At 44.0% G+C, this 15,690-nt stretch overlaps 1 protein-coding gene across 1 annotated transcript; it reads left to right on the forward strand.

Moving 5' to 3' along the window:
* The first annotated feature begins 837 nt into the window (after window positions 1-837).
* wdr20b (WD repeat domain 20b) lies at window positions 838-9,782 on the forward strand. Its single transcript, XM_049590491.1, has 4 exons — window positions 838-1,110; window positions 6,784-6,966; window positions 7,067-8,491; window positions 8,766-9,782. The coding sequence occupies exons 1-4, from the start codon at window positions 862-864 to the stop codon at window positions 8,820-8,822; spliced, it is 1,914 nt and encodes a 637-aa protein (XP_049446448.1). The 5' UTR covers window positions 838-861; the 3' UTR covers window positions 8,823-9,782.
* The last annotated feature ends 5,908 nt before the right edge of the window (window positions 9,783-15,690 follow it).

The following is a 15,690-nucleotide window of genomic DNA, read 5'->3' on the forward strand; positions in this document are numbered from 1 at the left end:
TTATGATTAGGGTGATGAAAAACAACTGAAGTGAGAACATTCTTTAAGAATGTATTATTGCATTTTTTATCTAAAAAAAAAATGCATCCATCTATACCTACTGAAGGCTCTTGTGGAGTAAAAACAAAACAAAACAAAATAATATAAAATAAAATTTAATAAAATAAAATAAAGTTTAATAAAATAAAACAAAAAAGACTGAGTGTAGTCTTTCCACAAAAGTATTGTGTTATATGTTATTATTATTATCATTATCATTATTATTATTATTATTATTATTATATATCACTTTAAGGGTGATGGAAAATAACTGAAGTGAGAACATTCCATAAGAATTTATTATTGCATTTTTCATTTTTCAACTAAATAAAAAATACATCTATCTATAGCTACTGAAGGGTCTTGTTGAGTAAAAATGAAATAAAACAAAATAAAAATAAGATAAAATACAACAAAAAAGTAAAAATGAATAAATAAAACCATTGCTTGTGGAATTGCCTTAATTACTGCGTTTTATTGTCAGTACAAACAAGACTGTTTTTCCACAAAAGCATTATAAAATGATTATCAAATAAATTAATAATAGACCACATACCCCTCTCCATCCATTATTGGTATTAAAAAATGATTTTCTCTTATTAATATACTTCTAATATTCCAAATATGGACCGTGTGTGAGGTAAAGTTATGTTTTTATATTAATTTCCAACAGAAATGTAAACTCTACACTCTTTATTTTCCAGTTCGGTCTCACATGACTGTTGACTCCTCTGTACGCATGGCTGCAGGACTTCAACGGTCCAGCGCATGCGCAGTCCCTAACATCCGGGGCTCGGACAAGGATGAACGCCAATTTCCAAGATGGCGGCGGAGGGAGGAGGGAAGGAGATGAACGAAATTAAAACTCAATTCACCACACGGGAAGGCGTCTACAAACTCCTCACTCACTCCGAATACAGCCGCCCGAACAGGGTGCCTTTCAACTCGCAGGGCTCCAACCCCGTCAAGGTCTCCTTCGTCAATGTGAACGACCAGTCCGGCAACGGCGACAGGATCTGTTTCAATGTGGGCCGGGAACTCTACTTTTATATCTACAAAGGCGTGAGAAAGGTAAACAATATTTGACTGCAGCGACGGAGACCGAGCCGTCCGGGAGCAGCCCGGTGGTTTGGCGGCTTCAGACGAGCTGCCGCCGGGCTGTCAACTCTCCCAGCTCCTGTCATTGAAGTGCGCAGATTGTCAAGACAAGGCCATGTAGCAGACCTAGCTAACTTAGCAGCTAATTAGCATTCTTAGCTAACATCGCCACAGTAGTTGTTTTTGCCTCGTTGAGTCTTGTGTGCACTTCGCAGTCCCTCAGTTGTGTGAGCTCTCAGTCCGTGATGAGCTGTGACGTGAGATTTCTCAGTGACCTCGCTACGTAACGCATGTCATGTGTCATGGTGTGTTTGTTTATGCTCGGTATTTACATGAGAAAGCCACATAAGGGTGACGAGTTGTCAACAGTGCTCACCAGCAGGGTTAACTGTGGTCTGTCCCATCACAGTGTGAGCTACAGGAGTGTCAGCGAGGAGTGTGTTGTTGCTCGTGATGTAATGATGAGTGCACTCTGCTGTCAGGGCTTGGATGTGATGTAATATGAGCCACTGTTTGGTCGCACACACTGATGATGTCATTGCAGCAAGCCACGTTTGGGCTTGTTTAGCAGGCATGGTGACATGCTGATGGTGGGGTCGTCCCTGAAGTAGCAGCAAAACATGTCCTAACCTCCATGTAGGAACTCTGCCCCTGTGTATCCAGCTCAGGTGCTCTCCTACTCTCTTTTCACCAATTTGTTCCTGATCTGCTTCTGTTTGGGATTTCTGGAACCTTGGTGCTGTCTAGGGAATCTGTGTTCCCACTGGTTTTTAGCAAGGGTGTGTGATATTGTCCTAAAATAACATCACAATGTTTTAGGTGTTTTTGTGGCAATGATATTCTTGACAACATGACAAATTAGGAAAAAAAAATATTATTGTATTCATTTAAGAACATAGAGTTGCAATAAAATAATCAATATTCTTCAAATATTCAGTAAATATTCAGTAAAAACTAAAACGATCTCTCATTTCTTCAGTTTGTGAACAACAACAGTAACTCAGAGTCAGATTCAGATTCTGTTACAGTATTAACAGTTCAACAAAATAAAATCTACCAAAAATTACACATTTAAATAAATGTCCCCTTGGATCTATAAATATAAATCAACAGGTGATTTCCTTATTTTTTTTCCACCTGGACCTTTATGCTCTGCCATTTCTCCTCTAATCATCACGCTGTAACCTGTTATGATACCACAACTATCACACAGTCACATATATGGAGTTTTTTGTCGAGCTGCGAGCGTCACGTAGGTTTACATCACCAAAGGTTTATGACAAAATCACTTGACGACACAGTGATAGAGGAGAGGGAGAGACGCTGTGTTGCTGCCAGAGGAGTCGCTGACTGAGTTCCCTCTGAGCAGTAAGTCACTAAAAGAGTCTGAGAAGTCCGGGGCTGTTCATAAAACATTCACAGTTTATTCCACACTACTGAAGCTGCTCCTCTGTTTGGAACCACTGCAGAATTAGAAATAATTTCACTTTCAGCCATGCCTGTTGAGGATCTTTCCATTAAATCTAATTCAGCAATGTTTAATGCTGCCATTAATGCACGATGATGTACTTTGGTGACTTACAGCATCTTTCAGAACTAGAGCTAGCTACTTTTATTGGAAAAGAATTGGCAAAACTGGTTGTGCTTTTCTGTTGCTTTCATTATTCTGCGAAAACACAACAAAGTTCTTGTTGAATTAAAAAAAAAATTGAACAAATTTAACATTGAACTGAACATGAAAATGATAGTTACAATTTAAAGTGCAGTTTTCATTTGATACTTGCTCACAACTATCTCAGACAATCTCTGATAACATTATCACAGTCTGCCGTGATATGATATGATATATCGCACAACTTGACAGCTGAGGACATTTGATATTGTGCAGCTCAATTTTTAATGAACTGTGACTTTCATGCATATCTGCATCACGTCGTACTATTTACAACCCTAATCACATTCTTGAAATGCGGGCAATTCTTTTTCCACATGACAGAAACAACACAGCAGAAGAAGTGTCGTTTACCTTGGAGATGTTTTGGCGGTTCGCCCAAATTGTAATGAGCACCAGTTCCCTGCAGCTCTTGATTTAACCAACTCACTCTGACTGCATCTTCTTGTACTCCTCCTCCCCTGCAATATTTCAAATTAGTCAGGAAGAATTTCTGTTTCCAAGACTTGAAGTCAAATAATGACTTGTCACAGTCTCTAACATCTAAGGCTTCATTGCAGCTCTGCTAGCACACAGAAAATACATAGATGAGAGTCAGTAAAGGACTATAGATGTGTGAGATGTCATGCTGCCTGATTATCAGTGTTAGTATGTGTCCCACCCACTTACCTCAACAGGTTGGAATGTTGCATATATATTCATTCAGCCTGTTTTATATTCATTTTAAGTGAGTTGACGATAAATTCAGAACAGCCAGTAGTCCAAACCCAGCTTGTGTTTGATTTAATTAATAAAAAGAGACTATGATTTAAAAAAAAAAAAAAAAAAGTCTCATTATTGTCTAAATTATTTCAGCAGCTGACAGGGAAAGCTTTGCATCATTGTTCTGGAGCACTTGAAATGAAAAAGTCTGCCAAAGAGCCGTATTTTATTTAGTGCAGCAGCCTCACTTTGACGACACTGACAGCTTTTTAATTACATCCCCTATGCTTTCTCTCTGCGTCTGTTTAATGCATGAAAACAGACCACGAGAGAGTTGCAGCGATAAAACATAAAGCCATTACAAATATCACAATTCCACTGGTCTGATGCCAGATATATTCCTGCCAGGTTTGCAGCTCTGTTCATCAGGTCCATTATCTTTTTCCTTTTAGGCTGACTACAGGTTTGGCTAATTGTCTTCCTTTTACCTACAGTAACGAAACAGACCATTTTGCAGTGATGCATAGGGTCAGTTTTGGGTGTAAACCTGCACAACAAGGAGGCGTTTAAGCTCACAGGACTCAGCTTGTGTCATATCATACGAGAATAGATAACTTAGTATATACCACATTTTGATTTCATTCAGTGTCATGTTGAGTCATGTTATCAGCTGCCTGTTGAAAGACAAACTTAACAGTTAACCTCCAGTATGTGGCGTGGCTGGGTCTGGTCTTCCTCTCTATTTTTGGATAATGACTTTCCATGTGTCACAATTCATTATTATCATGCACCAGGAACACTGGGTTGGCACTTTGTAGACAGACACAAACAAAGAGTAGATAGCAGCCAGCGATGCTCTTGAAATATTTGTCCCCAGCAAATGTCGAGAGACTTAAGTTATTTAAAAAACTGGTATTTTTCTGTACACTGAAAGTTTAATTGGCTTCATTTCTGGCATTTTGATGTGAGATAAGTTGTCCCTCGGTGGTGTATGAAAGAATCAAATGCAATCATGGGCTTGATGTTTTTTTACTGCGACTTAAAGGGACACCTAACAATCAAAAATACATATTATCCTCTAACCTGTAGTGCTATTTAGCCAATGATTTTGTGTGTGAATTGCAGAGTGTTGGAGATATCAGCTGTAGAGATGTCTGCCTTCTATCTAATATAAAGGAACTAGATGGCACTCAGCTTGTGGTGCTCAAAGCGCCAAAAAATACATTTGAAAAACTCAACATCAATGTCTCTTTACAGAAAACAGACTTGTTGTGAGCAGTTTTAGGTAGGAACCACTTTTTTAATACTGAACTACACCCGCCAACCATCACAGCTCAGAAAGAAACATGCATCTACCCATGGACGAGAGCTTGACAGGTTAAAGTCAGTACTTAAAATAGTACCTACATGAAACTGCTCACAACAAAGTCTGTGGATTATCTTGAGTAACCAGCCGCCTCATTTAGAAAGCTTGCTTACGCACAAAACGGGGCTTGAAAGTGGCATACGGCACTTATCACGGAAAGGTTGTGATTTATAAAAACAAACTTGGCGGGAGAATGTGCGCACCTGTCAGCAAACTCTGAGTCATGCGTGTGCACATTTTGGAAGACACTGGGAAGTGGTGACACAGACGACGAGGTGGAGAAGTGGAGTCCGATTTTTATTGATGTCTCACACAAATTTAATGTCACGCTATATCCACCTTAGATCCACATTATCATTGAAATTAAATCCAGCAGCCTTATTTTGCGCTTGGAGTGAGTGATAATTGTTTCATAAAAACGCTGTAAAATCCAACTCAAATCCTGAATTGAAATTCTTTCTAAATACGTATTTAATCCGCACTGCCTCTAACGTCTCATTGTCACTCTGTGAGCGCAGGAGGGGGAGAGGACGGCATGACTGCATGGAATATATTTATTTATTTAGCTAAATATTTCCAGTGCATTTATCATGTCTCAAAATACAGCCATTAAGCACAACCGTTACACTCATTTCATCAGCCCTACTTAGACATGTGCTGTTCATGACAAAACCGGCATGAAGAAACGTGTTCGCCTATTACACTTTGATCTTTGAATTGTATTTAAAATTACACATTGTATTTTGGGACAGGGATACCACTGGTTCATGCTGTAATTCAGGCCGGGTGTCTGATCAGACTAATTGCCATAAACATAAATACTGCGGTGACCCTCGTGAGTAATTGCACAAGATGGCACTGGCACATCCTCCTTTTTGCCTCCACCTTTAATAAATGTGATTCTTTATGTCGCACATCAATGTCAAACTTCCCCAAATTTAAAAGCAACACATTAACTACATGTTGGTAAAGGAGTAGAAATATTTGGTCTACCTTTAGATCAGACAGTCCCACAGACACAGCTGACAGAATCAGCAGCGTTGATGTGTTGCCACTTTTTTTTGCTTTCTTTGGCTGCTGTGGCCACCAAATAAAATCTTTCTTCAGTCCTCCACCTCCCGTTAAAGGGTCTCGAGCTCAGTCTCGGAGAAATTCCGTTTTTTGGTTTGTTTCTCACACCTGTCGCCGTGACTCACAACGAGAGAACACTCGCATGCTGGCTTATTTATATGCAGATCGCATTCACGAGGTGATTTGCATGACCATTTATGGTTGAACTAGGGCGCGTAGAGGGCGGAATATGAGGCGGATCTGGGTGCGCACAACTCCAGGAGGTCTGTGATTTATAAAGAGAACATTGTGTGCAAGTGTGCGTGCGCACGGTTTTATAGAAATCAGATTATTTTTTGGCGCACGCCATTTTCAGCTTTTGGGCACACGTCAACTTTTAGTATGAATCCTAAGCACTCTTTTATAAATGAGGCCCCAGGTCATGATTTCTGCAAAGAGACATGTTGTTGAGTTATTAAAATATATTTAGTCACTTTGAGCACCACAAGCCAAGTGCCATCTAGTTCCATTATATTGGAGAGAAGGCAGACATCTCTACGGCTGGTATGTCCAACACTACAGGTAATAAGAAAAAATATTGTTGATTTTGGGGTCCTTTAAGTATAAATAGATTGCGTGCCAATTTTCCTTTACAAGAAATCTTAAGAGAAAAGCTGGGAGATAAACACAAGCACTGAGTTGTTGAGTGAAGTGTTAGAGGTCACCTTGGAGGAGAGGCGTCATCTGAAATATAGTTGATGTGAGCAAAGGAGAAGCCAAATAAGTGTCCATCACAGTCAGAGCTGCTTGTCAAAATGGTTGACACTTAAATACAGTGTGTATCTCTCTGTTCTAGGCTGCCGATCTTAGTAAGCCCATAGACAAGAGGATATACAAAGGAACGCAGCCCACGTGTCATGACTTCAACCCCATCACAGCTACAGCAGAGAGCGTCTCCCTGCTGGTGGGTTTCTCAGCCGGCCAGGTGCAGCTCATCGACCCAATAAAGAAGGAAACCAGCAAACTCTTCAATGAAGAGGTGGGTTCAACTAAAAGATGATGAAAGCGGCATTTAGTTTTAGTTGACCACATTACTGTCTGACCACTGCCTTTGTGTTTTTGTGTCCCTCTGCCCTCAGAGACTTATAGACAAGTCACGAGTAACGTGTGTACGATGGGTTCCTGGTTCAGAGAGCTTGTTCCTGGTGGCTCACTCCAGCGGCAGCATGTATTTGTACAACGTGGAGAACACCTGCGGCACCACGGCGCCTCACTACCAGCTCCTTAAGCAGGGTGAAAACTATGCTGTGCACACCTGCAAGAGCAAGTCGGCTCGCAACCCATTACTGCGCTGGACAGTGGGCGAAGGGGCGCTCAATGAGTTTGCCTTTTCCCCGGATGGCAAGTTCCTGGCTTGTGCGAGCCAGGATGGCTTCCTGCGGGTGTTTGGCTTCGACGCCGCGGAGCTCCACGGAACAATGAAAAGCTACTTTGGTGGCTTACTGTGTGTGTGCTGGAGCCCGGATGGACGGTATATCGTGGCGGGTGGGGAGGACGACCTGGTGACTGTGTGGTCGTTTTCAGACTGCAGAGTGATCGCACGGGGGCATGGTCACAAGTCGTGGGTGAGTGTGGTGGCGTTTGACCACTGCACCACCAGCGTTGAGGACGGTGACCCCCCTGCTGAGTTCAGTGGTAGTGACGAGGAGTTCCACGAGCAGATTCACTTTGGTGCGGGCAGAGACAGAGCGAACAGCTCTCACTCTCGGCTCTCTAAGAGAAACTCTACAGACAGTCGGCCTGTTAGTGTGACCTACAGATTCGGCTCAGTGGGACAGGACACCCAGCTGTGTCTGTGGGACCTAACGGAGGACATCCTCTTCCCTCACCTCCCTCTGTCCCGCACTAGGACTCACACTAATGTTATGAGTGCCACAAGCCCTCCAGCCACTGGACAAACTACGACTACTACTACAAGTACTACTACTGCTACTGCTACTACTGTATCCACCACTAATCCCAGTGGCACTAATGGTAAAGACAATGGGAGCAATAGTAGCACCAGTGGCAACCCAGCTAACTCCCTCCCCAACACCCTGCCTCGGTCCAACAGCTTGCCACACTCCTCCAACCCAACAGGGGGCAGCACGCCCAACAGTCACACCGGCAGCAGCAGCAACAGCAGCAGCACCAAGGGCAACAGCATCATCGACAGTGCTTTCATTGCCACCGGCGTCAGCAAGTTCGCAACGCTGTCGCTACACGACTCGCGCAAGGAGCGCCACGAGAAGGACCACAAGCGAAACCACAGCATGGGCCACATCAGCAGCAAGAGCAGTGACAAGCTCAACCAGCTCAGCTCGTCGCGGACGGCAAAAGCGGAAGCGGCAAAGACTCTGGGCACGACGCTGTGCCCGCGCATGGAGGACGTGCCGCTGCTCGAGCCGCTGGTGTGCAAGAAGATCGCTCACGAGAGACTCACTGTGTTAATCTTCCTTGAGGACTGTCTGGTAACAGCCTGTCAGGAGGGTTTCGTTTGCACATGGGCTAGGCCGGGGAAAGTGGTGAGTGACAGGCCTCTCGAGGATACTGTCATGTGACACCTCTTAACGTAGTCTGGGCTATTTTCCTCGCTGCATTCAGAAGCAGTTAACGCCACTGTGTGCAGCCGACGCTTTTGGTCATTTCAAGATTTACACTAAACCCTCAGAATTCTGAAGGTTAATAGCACATCCTCTCCCGACAGTAAACCTCGTGGCCTCACTATTCTGCCTCTTTTAATGCATTACAAGTAACACTGTTGTTTGTTATCAATGTGTGTTATCTGTCTCTCCACAGGGATTGCTATCATCTCAAAACAACCCAGCCAACTCCCCCAGTGGAACAGTAGTATAGCCCCAGTGCTGGTGCTGCTAATGACAGCTCCATGCAACAGAGACGGGGGGATGACCAAGGCCAAGGCCCCTGCAGCGCTTCTTCACACACTGTCACACACCACATGACCTCCAGTGTCACCTTCGTTCTCGTCACTACAACCACCCAGATGCTCTCTTTGTGTTATTGTTTAGACGTTGGCCAAGCCAGGGTTAGAAACTTGATGCCCCTTGTGTCTGGGGGTAAAAAAAAAGGGTGCTATTGGAAGTAAGATGGCAAGCTTTAAATCGTCCAGGAGGTTCATGGGAGGGATCGACTGGCTCGTTGTTCCGTCTGTGGTCATATCAAGTCGTGTCTAGTCTGAAACTCTAGTACCCAATCCTTTGTGCCTGTAGATCTTCAAAGACTAGACATGCTGTGAGCATTGTGGTGATGCCTCAACCTTTTCTATGGGTTTAATTCGGACATTTTTTCCTACGTTTTCGTTCTTCAAATGCAGATAAAGGGAAACAGATGAGGGATTGTGTCGCAGCAACGCCAAGTCTCTTTCATTTCCCACCTCCTGGGCGATCTCTTGTGCAGCCCCCGGTCCTCGACGCCTGTTCAAGAGAGCTTTTTACTTCCTTTACAAACGTTTGAATCAATGGTATCACACTTTAAAGTGTATTTGCACAGATTTTCTTTTCACTCTTGTTTTCCCCATTTTTGAAATCATGACGGTGGAACACAAGCAAAAGACAGCTCTGGAAGCACTTGGGGAAACGGCTCATTATTGCCCTCTGTCTCAACGCTGGATGCTGCAATCATAGTTTTTTATATGGAAAAAAAATTGTTTGCACTTAATAGTTTGTTAGAGGAGAATGGCTTTACATTTTTGGAGTGTGTAAGGACTCCTTGACAAGGTTGAAATATAAATAGAATTTAAAAAAAAAACATTTGTATCTATTGAACATTTATTTTAATATTGTTTCAGATTACATGGGCTCTGTAATATATGTAAATATTGTACTTCGATGATTTATGGGTGAAATGATCATTATTACCTTAGTTCAAAGATCCTCATTTCAGAAAATAGTGATATTTCTAATACAGAAGATCTATACCTAATATTAAAAATGAATCTTGAATATGCAGGTGAAAATGTTTCCTTTCTGTTGTACATAAAGAGAATTCAGGTGTATTTTTATTAATGAAACGTTTGGTATAGGAAACATCTATGAAAAAAATCCTCTTATCTAACAGGTAGTGCTGAATGCTAGCTAGCCTGTCGCTGCAGATTTCCTTTTACAACATAGGCAGGTAGGCGCAGACGCAGCGGCCTCATTCAGCCATCACTCCGAGCTCAGGTAAACCACAGAAAGACTAACGCTGGCATAGTTCCCCTCACTTAGTCCCATCCATCAACATGTGTGTGAATTCACTTTAACTAACAAATAAGACTGACTACCATGTTCTGCAGACAGGGCTGTGACCTGCGCATCCTGTTTCTGTGAGTAATAATCACTGAACTGATGCTGAACTTGTGAACAAACATTTGACACTGTGTTGAATACCAACTGACTTGACGTCAGCACTTGATGATGGTATAAGTGCTTGAGGTGAGCGTGTTTGTTTTTTTTGTTTGTTTGTTTTTTTATCCAAGAACCCACATAGGAAGACTGAGGATATTAACAGTGGGAGCCTTTTCCTCCATGTGACGCCTATTAAAACAGCTTTGACATATTACATGTTCCATTTGTGTTGCTTTATTAAGTGTGCGTGCGTGTGTGTGTGTACTCACCGCATGAATCGATGTCTTCACGTAGCAGTGTCTTCATTAATCGGGAATATGCCGTCATGCTTCCCTCCACATGAGGCCAGAGGTCAGGCTCGGCACACAACAGGAATTTATGAGCTATTCTGCTGACAAAGCGAACAATCAAACACTCCACTGGCAGTTATATGTAGAGTAGTGCTTTCATTAAGTTCAGTCAGTGAACGCAGATCAGCCACTATGTTAAAACTGCAGACAGGTGAAGTGAATAACTTATCATCTCGTTACAATGTAAGGTGCTGCTGGGAAACCTTGGGTCTTGGTATTCATGTGGATGCTACTTGACAAGCACCACCCACCTAAACACTACTGCAGACGAAATGCACCCCCCCTCATGGCAGCAGACCCCCACCAGCACATCATGCTGCTCAGGAATGGCCTGAGCTTATGGCGTCAACCTTGTCTCCAAGTTCCCCAGATCCCAAACTAATCAAGTATCTCAGTACCTCAGAAGTCCAGTGTCTACACCTCAACAGGCCAGAGCCAAGTTAAATCCACAATCCTTGGATCGGATATGGTGGCACTGACCTGTCAAGACACGAACACAGGACTTCTGGGGTACCAGTACATCCTGCAGATACTTGATTAGATTGGAATCTGGAAGGCAGATCGACACCTGGAGCTCTTTGCCTCGCTCCTCAGGGCCATTCCTGAACAGTTTTTGCATGTGACATGTTGCATTGTCTTGCTGGTGAGGTCAGTTGGGGAGTGCTGTTCCCCACATGCCAATCCAAGGACATACCGGTACCCCAGAGGTCCTGTGTTCATGTCACGACAGGTCAGAGCAAAGTCCGATCCAAGGAGGTCCCACTGTGGATTTGACTTTTGAGACGTGAATTCAGGACCTCTGGGGTACTGGTTCCTCCCACAGATACTCGATTAGATTGGCATCTGGGGAAGCTGGCGGGCAGATTGACACCTGAAGCTCTTTGTCATGTTCCTTGGGCCATTTCTGAACAGTTTTTGCAGTGTTGCGTGGTACATTGTCCTGCTGGTGAGCTCATTGGGGAGTGTTGTTCCCCAGATTCTAATATAATTTAGTATCTGTGGGACGTTTAGGTACCCCAGAGGCCCCGAGTTTATGTCAGGACAGGTCAGAGCTGTCCTGGCATAGACATTAGATCTCTGAGGTATCAGCAACTTCCACAGATACTGGATTAGATTGGAATCTGGGTATTTGGAGGCCAGATCGATCCCTTTATTTGGGCTGCCCCTGAGCAGATGTCCAATCCAAGGAAGCCCTACCGTAGATTTGATTTGGCTCTGACCTGTTGAGATGGACTATAAGACCTCTGGGGTACAGGTACCTCCCACAGATACTTGATTATATTGGCATTTGGGGAATCTGGAGGGCAGATTGCCATGTTCTTTGGGCCAGTTTTTCCAGTGCCCCATGGTACATTGTCCTGTTGGGGAGGCCCACTGGGGAGTGCTGTTCCCCGGATGCCAATGTAATCGAGTATGTCTCGACAGGTCAGAGCAAAGTCCGATCCAAAGAGGCCCCACCGTGGATTCGAATTGGCTCTTACCTGTGACCTGCCAAGGCATAGACACAGGACCTCTGATGTTCCAGCACCTCCCACAGATACTTGATTAGAATGGGATCTGGGGAGTTTAGAGACGAGGTCCATGCCTTTAGCATGAGCAATTCCTGAGCAGTTTTTGCGGTGTTGCATGGTGCATTGTCCTGCTGGCAAAGCCCACTGGAAAGCGCTGGTGCCACGAGGGGGTGCACTTGGTCTGTTTGGGTCGTGGTGTTTGCCAAATGGCAGCCGTGTGAATGCAAGGACCCAAAGTTTCCCAGCAGGACATTACAGTGTACCAAGATGATCAAGTTTATTTACTTCACTTGTCAGTGGTTTTAATGTTGTGGTTGGTCAATGTATACTAGCATTTGAACGCTGTATCTGTAATTATGTTACAGGAGGAGGTAGAACGATAATGCATAAGGATTATTATATGATGGTCATCAGCAGGAATTAAATGAATACTTACATACACCCACAAAATGATCTTATGTTTATCAGCAACTAACCTCATGTTACGCTGAATTCATGAAGGAAAGTTTGGTGTTCTTTCATATCTCCACAGTCAACGAAGAACCCAAAAACTGAGAACATTTTTGATGGATTGCAGTTATAGAGGTTCACGTTAAACAACAGCAAAACTATATCAAAACATCCATGCACAAACTCTCACACAACTCCTACAGTATAATCCATCATTTATCCACTCATACGTGTGATACTTCCCAAACAGCCATTACATACAGGGAACTTAAGTAAAGGTGAAACTCATCTATGCGCTCTCCACAGCCAGACTTCATTGACAAAAACTGTGATTTTACCTCACTGAGCATGGGAGCTACTGGTCTACCATTGCCTCCATCAGTTCGTTTGTTGTGACTTTGGTGTTTTAAAGGGTTAGTTCAGATTCACCAAAGTCACACAACAACACAAACACAACACAAACGGAGTCTGGCTTTGAAGAGAGCATAGATAAGTTTCACTTTAAGTACTGAGCATACAACTGGAAAAACGAGACTCAAGAGGACTATGTGAGAATCTGCACTAAGCCTTTCAAACACAAGCAAAAGACTCCTCATTCAGTTCTTTAATTTAATTCAACTGAGCTATTAAAGGCCCTGCCACAGGTGTTCTCAGTTATGGCTAATGAGACCTCCACTCTGGAGCCATGCTGGACATTACAAGAGGTATTAAACCAAAGTCCGTGCATTAAAGAATCTGCACACTCACACAGGTGTTGTAATTTTGGCTGATTGAACATTTGCTCAGGTTGAAGTTTGTTATAGCTACGCTGGGAATTACCTGAGGTCACCAAAATCTGTAAACTAATAAAAAAGGTAAAGGTGTAATTTGTTCCTCCTGCACAGGTGGGTGCAGAAAAACTGAGGCCGAGTCAGGCACAGTTGGTACAAGCTTACACAGCAATGAGAAGAGGTCTAATCAGGAATAACAAATGAAAAGACCTGTGCTGTTGGTGACCTGAGGGTTTGTAGGGGCTTTAGTAAAAATGATAATGGTGCTATACTTACAATAAACAGAGTGAGGAAGACGTCAACAGTCAACAGTCCTTTTTTCTAGCAGATACTTTGACATGTCGCCATAGGAGAAGCACAGGTGGAAATAATCAGTGTTAATGATGGCCGAATCCCATTCAGCTGTTTATTTTTATCAGTGTAGAACTGAATGTAGGCCTACAGCTGTGTGCAACATACACTCATACACGTCACTACAAATGGATTTTAAGTGCTTCATCTGCAGTCAAGCCACAGCAAGCTATGGAAATTATTTTCCTCAACCAAGCTGCTATAAATGTATGACATCCTGTTGAATTAACATGTTACTAACATGACCAGGAACAGCCATGTAGACCAGATATTAAAGGCTAACTTGGATATTTGTCAGCCTGGATCTTATTTTCCAATGTTTTTGTCTCTAAGTGACTGATGGAGACAACAATTTTTGAAATCCAGTATTGAGTGAGACTGCTGCAACCAGGAGTTGCAACACAGGCTGCAACGTCACATTAAAGGGCAATTGTGCACCGTTAAATTACGTCCACTGAGAGTGTTTGTTTTTGCCACTGACAGGCTCAGATTGTTCCATTATGGAGAGGATCCCTACAGAGATAGACTGTTATGGCAGCTTTATTCGTAGTGTAATAGATGTCTTGTGGGTGTGGTTTAGGCAGGTGGTAGGAGGTAGGGTCAGCACTGACATCACACCTGAGGGTTGGTGGTAATGACTCATTAGCCGCTATTAGCCGCACCTGGAGGGAGAGCTGGAGAGGTCTTTGAGCTGCCCAGCTGGTCCAACAGAACGACACCTGAGGGCTGTCCAAGGATTCGTCCAGTCCAAGCGAGCTGGTCACAAGAAGCAAGAGCGATGGCCTGGCGTTGAGTCAACCACTCCCTGATCTTCCGGTTGGTGGACGACCCGCTCTACCCCTGAGCTACACTCACCCAGGGAAGTCGAGGCACATTTCCAACGTCGAATGGCTTGCTAGCCTTTAAGTACGGACACACCAAACTGACATCAAAGAACTAGCGGTGATGAAAGCCAACTGTTGCGTCATCTACGTCGCCTCACGTCGCCCGTGTCAGTTGCATTTGAACACACTACACGGACTACATCCGACGGCCAAGTAGCACGTACGTTCTGCGCCTGCGTGAGAGAGAGCGGAGTGAGAGAGTGGTACATCCTGTCAGCCGAGGGGTTTCCTATCTGTGCAGCCGAGCACCGCAGCACCTCCACGGACTATTACATCCAGACGGTCCCGGTGTTTCCTCCGCAGGCTCCACTTCACTCAGCTGCCCGATAAACCCGCTGCTTCTTCCCACTTTAACCTGAATAACAAACCAGGGCTCGGTGCTCCGGTTGGATCCAAACGGAGAGCCGGGGCTAGCTCAGAGACTAGCGGAGGCTAACTGGCTGTGCTTCCCTCCGGTCATGCTGCGGCTAACGCTCCGCTAGCCGCTCCCAGCTAGCTCCGGTTTGTTATTCAGGTTAAAGTGTGAAGAAGCAGCGGGTCTGTGGGGCAGCTGAGTGAAGTGGAGCCTGAGGAGGAAGCACCGGTTAGCCCCGGTTTCACTACAGGCAGATTCACTCGCTACAGGGGCGAGGAAATAAAACCTGAACAGCCAATCAGAGTGATCTCTCTCACCGACAAGCTCCGCCACCGATTCAACATGCTCAATTGGAAAAACAGCCGCCGACACCGACACGCCAATTGTGCAGGACACACCGCAAAAACTAAGGCAACAGACGCTTAACGATGGCCCGACTTTGGTCGACGGCCGACCGTCGGCTTGGTGTGTCAGGGCCTTTAGTTGATGAGGTTTCACAAGCCAGGTTTTGCATATTTTGTTTTAACCAGAAACAGCCCTGATATCACTATAGCCAAATCCACCAGACTCCATCTAAAAAAGCAATAATTTTATCCTTGTAAAACACACTTTATTCAAAGTCGACAGAAGCAAAATAAAACTCACAAAAACTGCCCTAGTTCATCTTTCCACTGTTCCAACAATCACCAACTCTGGTTTGGTTGAAA

This window comes from Epinephelus fuscoguttatus, linkage group LG11 (genome assembly GCF_011397635.1).
Source record: "Epinephelus fuscoguttatus linkage group LG11, E.fuscoguttatus.final_Chr_v1".
Classification (NCBI taxonomy): Eukaryota; Metazoa; Chordata; class Actinopteri; order Perciformes; family Serranidae; genus Epinephelus; species Epinephelus fuscoguttatus.